Source organism: Acipenser ruthenus, chromosome 4 (genome assembly GCF_902713425.1).
Source record: "Acipenser ruthenus chromosome 4, fAciRut3.2 maternal haplotype, whole genome shotgun sequence".
Lineage (NCBI taxonomy): Eukaryota > Metazoa > Chordata > Actinopteri > Acipenseriformes > Acipenseridae > Acipenser > Acipenser ruthenus.
In genome coordinates, this window is record NC_081192.1 from 94718188 (window position 1) to 94724821 (window position 6634).

The 6634-nt window shown below is 35.2% G+C and overlaps 1 protein-coding gene across 3 annotated transcripts in view; it reads left to right on the top strand.

Annotated features, from left to right (window-relative positions):
- The window catches only part of rttn (rotatin), a 51683-nt gene that overhangs the window by 32914 nt on the left and 12135 nt on the right, over positions 1-6634 (top strand). For 2 of the 3 annotated variants that reach the window (XM_034000529.3, XM_059023110.1), the window contains 4 exons: positions 240-377; positions 907-1109; positions 3419-3524; positions 5347-5444. In XM_034000529.3, the coding sequence (XP_033856420.3) occupies positions 240-377; positions 907-1109; positions 3419-3524; positions 5347-5444 (545 nt within the window). The remainder of the gene's footprint in view (positions 1-239; positions 378-906; positions 1110-3418; positions 3525-5346; positions 5445-6634) is intronic. The other variant, XM_059023109.1, reaches the window with a different exon arrangement.

Consider the following 6634-nt stretch of genomic DNA (forward strand, 5'->3'; position numbering starts at 1 on the left):
CTAACCAAGCATACCACAGACAAGTATCAAGTTGTAACTGACTGCTAAACAGCCACCAGCCTTCTGGTCCTTTTTTTTTTGGGGGGGGGGGGTTATATATTAAGATTTACAGCAAAAAAAGGTATTTGCACTTACTGTGTGACTTGATTTTCACTGCTCTAGCACCCCAATAAAGCTTAAAAGTGTTTATGATCCAAATGATTCAAATATTTTTTATTTTTTTTTAACCTCCACTATAGATGCTGAAGTAAAATCCACACTGTACCATACTTGGACAGACTTGTTCATGCTTATGGCTACTCTGTTGAGGAAGAACAGTCAGCTCACATTCCCATATGTTTCTACAGCTTTAAGAAAGCACTGGACTTCATTTACAGGTAATACTTAAAGGAGCTGCATTGTTTTCCTAGTATGGTATTATTACCATTTCTATTCACGTGCAAAAATAGAGGAGACTTTAGAGCAGGGGTTCTCAAGAAGTTAACTAGGGGGTCTCCTGGAAATTGTGGAAACTATTTAATGTTCAGAAGAAATGTTATTTAACTGTTGTGGTGAGGCCTTGCAATACAGGCCTTGCGATACTTACAGACAACATACAATAAACATTTACAGTCACTGAAGTACAGATTTTCTTCTTGTTAGTGGTTTGGCTTTTTCAGTTTTCAGTTTTTAAAAAGGGGTCCCCCAAACAAGTTTGAGAGTTAAAAGGAATGAATTGGATCTGACTGTACTAGTTTCAAATCTTGGGTCAGCCAATCCCTTCCATGTGTCTCAGTCTGTACCACATTTCAAACCAGGTATAAGCAGGACCCTGAAGGAAAATTGTGTACGTTTTCAGTGAGATTATCCCAGATACATTGCTTAAAGATATGTTTATTATTATGTTTTGATTTTCTTTCATTTTAGGTACAATTTCCGCATGTGTGCAGCTTTCTACAACAGACTGCTTCCTTTACACTTCAGCTCTACAGTTTTTGTCAGTTTTTTTGTCCGAAGAGGCAAAAAGACAGATCCAGGATTCTACACAGCTGAGCTCAGTCCATAACACAGGTTTAACTGAACTTCTAAATGAGTCATCAGGAAGCCAACTCTGTGAATTGATATTACAGGTAATCCTATCATGTTATAGGTTAGGGTTACTCACAAAAACTGCAACAAGCAACCAGTGCAAGAGTATCTCATTAATTTGGTATACAGCTATGTACTCTATTTATAGAATTGCAAGTACAGGGCTTTTTGAGGTACTATAATCACAAGTTCAATTAGCTCTTTTTCTGTTAAGATTTAAAGCAATTTTTTAAAATTGTTTTCCACACTAAAGTACTGTTGTAAGATTTAGGACTGTAAGGCTACGTGCACACACACTGCTGTACACACACACCTTTCATTACTGAAGTGAGTGACTCCCTGTTTAAACAAACCACTGAACTCGGGCCATCATCACATACCGATCGTGAGGTTTTGTCTGACAACATGGAGGCTGTGTTTTCGTTTATGTTTTTGGAAGAAAGTACTGTACGTAATCGATCGAGAGCTCGTCGAGCACAGCTCTGCTCTTTTCTGCAACACCAGCGGAGACTGCTAAATAGAGTGGCGACGATCTGCAGTACCATGATGGTAGATCAAAACATTTGGCCGATCTTCCGACCAGAAGGCTTGTGGGAATGACTTGAATGGTTTCCAAATGACTGGATTAAAAAATGTACGGATGTCTAAGGAGTCGTATATGTGTTGTTGTCATTTATTGAGACATTTCCTGGAGTGCCAAAACACACAGACGAGACGCTCGGTATCGTGGAAAAACGAGTTGCGGTGGCACTGTGGCGTTTGGGGATACGAATTGTCCCATGTTGTTTTATTTAAGTTGCAAAATATTTTTGCAATTTTTCTTTTTTCTTACAACAAAATATTATACAACTGTACTTCTATGTATGCACTATTTACTATTGTTATGAATTTACTATTCATCAGTATTACAAAATCAACTTGGCTCATCAGGTACCTAAATATATACGTGTGTGTATAAATATATATATATATATATATATATATATATATATATATATATAATATTATTTAGCCATGTTTATCACACGGAAATGTCTGAAACACTTACATCATTAGTTGCGCAAAAATCCACTGAGCATGAACTGCGGTTGTGTTAGTGCGGTTGTAATACACACACACAGTTGCTGTGTGTGTATACAAACTGTATTTAGAGCAAATGGTGAACTCACAGCTGCATTTAGCGTGTGTGTGTGTACATAGTCTAAGTGTAAAAGCAGCAGAATTAAGCGTCACATTCAACAACCCTAAACTAAACACTACACCTTTAAATCATTATTGATTTTCTATGTGTGCCTGTGGTGCAATCATTAAACCGGTAACCACAATATGAAACAGGTGTACACTGGGTTTTCAGGACCCCCCCCCCTTTTTTTTTTTTTTTTTTTGCAGACATGCTTTGATGTCACAATTCAGTTCTAACTGTCATTTTCCATTTAAACCTTCAAAAGAGACACTTAAAGTTCAACACAGTGCTTTGTAAACATCTTCTTCCTTCACCATACCTATTAAAATAGGCTTGCAAAATCATCTCTACCGAGCTTTGGGTGAATGATGGCTTTTTTGAATTCACAGTAGTCAGTATACAGATACAGCCTGGTCTGTTTAAATGAAACTATCATGATGTTCAAGCTTGCACATTTCTAGTAATAAAATAGCCTAACCCTAGCACTCATTGGAAGTACATGTTTTGTGTCATGAGCATTAAGGACCTTGATAAAAAAAAAACAAAAAAAAAACGTATATAGTATGCATGCAAGTATGGAACATGAAACAATGTTCTTGATACAATTTAAGTTCTCAAGTATTCACTTATTGTGACAGACCAGAGTTGAAATCTGATATTTTTATATATTTTTAGGGCAGTCACTTAATCGCAGTTAACTTTTGCGATTAACCTGTTTATTTTTGGATACATTTTTTTAATGCACATTAGTCATACTCCTCTGTTTGTCCCTACTGTCAAAGTGAGCTCCAGTATCACAGAAGTGCATCTCGTCTGCTGTACCACCAGCATGCTAAACATGCTTTCACTTCTCAAAATCCACTTTTCTAGTAGTTCTTCTGCTACAGACAACAACAATACAACAACAAATTCAACCTGTCAGTTTCGACAGAGTACTCTTTTAGAAATTCAGGATCACTGCAAACCCATAAATCAAGCTCAGTACGATACTATAGCCAGTGCTGTTGGATCACCTCAAATGACACATACTGCACTACAATGGTGCAGTTACTTGGTACAGTCTTTATTTCTGAATATTTTTACAAGATTTAAATTAACTGCCAGGATTACACAGTTGTAACCCATGGTTACGTATTATTTGACTATTCTTTGTTCCTTTTCTTATAGAGCTTTGAGCGAAAATCATCTGAAGATGTTTTGAAGAAAGTAGCAGCAAGTACCCTTATGTCATTGCTTGCTGTCAGTTCAAGTGCACAGATGCATGCTTTACACGGTAAACCTTTATGAAACTACAAATAAATGTTACACTTTCATCTCTACAAAGACTTGAGCAAGGTCCTTCCACATTCCACGTTTCGTGGCAGGTGGGGGTGGAGGTGGGAGGTAGTCTGTTAAAATTACTCTATCTGATTTCTGAATGATCTGTGGACCACCTGTGGTCCGCGAGTAATCTCCAGGTGGTCCGCAAACAACTCCCAAAATTCGGTTACGCAGTTCTAAGCAACACAACAAACCGCTCGTGATGGTGTAAACACGATCATACCGAAGTGTCATTCTGGACCTGTGATCGGGTAAACACAATAAAGAATACACTTTTTTGACTTGCTGGGCCACCAGAATTTGCAGTACAGCTTGTTCACGCATGTCATAAGGGAGGAATATAATTTCACTGCCTGCTTGTTTGTTTTTTCGTGCATCGTGACTGAGACAGGCATTTCATTTTTAATAGCACAAAGAAACAAAACGTGACACAAGAATTTGATTACAGCTAAGAAAAAAACTGTAAATATTATGTAACACTGTAAATATTATGTATTTGACTTATATTTATATTAGAACATTGTTCTATTTAATATGTTTTTACAACATTTATAAATATCAAGAAGCAAGTGGATATAAGCAGATACTATTTAATGAACTAAATTTGTCAGGTACGTTTTTGTTTTCTTTATTACTGATAATAATGGAATTAACTATTTTATTTATAAATATTTATTTTGAAAAAAATAATTGTGTCCATTATTGCTTATAAATACCCTTATAATAAATGTGTATTATGTCATTCCAATCACACAGGTGAAAACAAGTATGTCTTGTAATTTGCTCAAACATCAATATGTATCAATAAAACCTTCAGGAATTATTGTAAGATCCCTCGGGTCATAGAATAACACATTTATGTACGTGTATCTATATCTATATGGTTTCTGAAGTGCTTTATAATGTTCCCCAGTGTTCTGAAAAAAAGGACACCTATTCCAAGATGCTACTATAAAAAATAGATTTCTAGTGAATTTTTATAGGAAGAGAGTCAACTACAGCTGAAAAAAAAAACTGGTCTTGGGGGAGCATCCCACTTAAACGCTTGGTCCTTAAAGGGTTAACCACATATATAATTATAAGACATGTATATAGTCTGAATATATCCCCTTTATATATTTTCTTTTATTACGGATGTGCAATAGTTATCAGTGAGTGCAATACGTTGCATTAGAAGTGGATAGATTAATTTGCTACACTAGGTAACAGCTGCGATGACCAGCACTGGTATTTACATTTACTGGATCTGAGGATGACCCAAGCCCCAGTGCATTATTTGTCAGGAGGTTTTGTCAAACAAAATCCAGCAAAATTGAGATGCCATTGATCTACAAAGCATTCAGAATGTGAAAAAAAACTAAAGAAATAGGAATTTGCCATCAGCAACTTTCAAAACGTAAAATGACAACATTTCTTGATGAACTAGTAGTGAAGATTCAAGCCTAGGAATCTCATTGTTATGTACGTTATATAAATACTTTATATAAAACGGCCCCTACATTGAAAAAGGTTCGGAACCACTGGTCTAGGGGTATTAGTATATTTTTTGTTCTTTATCCCCTCCATTGCCTTACAAACAAAAAAATGTATTAAACATTTTTAAGAGACCCAGTTCTATGTTTCTATTTTATTTTAGTTTAAATTGCACTGTTTTGTTACTGTATTTTTTAATACATTTTCAAATTGCATGCCACTACAATTGTATTTTTTCTTAAAACTTTGAAAACATAATACGTTTTAATAGATTGCATAATGTGCTTGGTAATGTATTTTAGCTGGCCTTGTTGACAGCTGTGTAGAACAGATGAAACACAGCCATGCACAACTTCACCTGGATTCTCTGAAGCCTGGAAAAGCTGCACAAAGGAAAAAGGCAAGTACTGCAGTTTTGTTTGTTTTTTTCTCATTTTCTTGGCAGGGCAAAATGGAAAATATGTATAACATTTGCATAACGTTAAGGTAAAGTTCAATATAAAATGCAAAATCTTGCACTTACTCTGCGAATTACAGTAGTTATCTTTTGATGGCACAAGAACATTGCAGAGCCTTACAATCTCTGTCATTTTTATTGTACTGTAACACTGGTGTTCCATTATTTCTGTTTATACTGTATGTATTATGCACTTTAAAATATATTCAGTTATTATAATGCAAACATATTTTTATTATTATTATTATTATTATTATTATTATTATTTCTTAAGACGTCCTTATCCAGGGCGACTTACAATTGTTACAAGATATCATATTATTTTTAAAATTTTTTTTTAATTTTGTTTTATTTATTTATTTATTTATTTATATATATATATATATATATATATATATATATATATATATATATATATATATATATATATATATATACACACACACTACCGGTCAAAAGTTTTAGAACACCCCCATTTTTCCAGTTTTTATTGAAATTTAAGCAGTTCAAGTCCAGTGAATAACCTGAAATGGTACAAAGGTAAGCGGTAAACTGTCAGAGGTTACCAAAAACTGAAAAATAATGTACATTTCAGAGTTATACAAAAAGGCCTTTTTCAGGGAACAAGTAATGGGTTAACAACTTACAGCTGTTCTGCAGTAATGGAAGTAAATTAAGCCTTGAAAGTTGATGTCAACAATTCCTACAGGTGTCCCAACTTTTGTTGATTACTTACAAACCCTCTGTCTGTATAAAAGCAGTGTTGGAACAGACTGTGTTACTACACCCTCTTAAGCATTATTTGGACAGTATTGTACTGCAGGAAGTAGTATATTGCTCTCATAATGGCGAGAAAAAGGCAATTAACAAAGGAAGACAGACAGACCATTATAACCCTTAAAAGTGTAGGTCTTTCCTTTAGAGAAATTGCAAAGAAAGCCAAGGTGTCAGTGAGTACAGTTTCCTACACCATCAAAAGGCACTTGGAAACTGGAGGAAACTCTGACAGGAAGAGGTCTGGCAGACCCAAAGCCACAACAGAATCAGAAGACAAGTTTCTGAGAGTCAACAGCTTGCGTGATAGGCGGCTCACAGGACAACAGCTTCAAGCACAGCTTAACACTGGTCGAAGT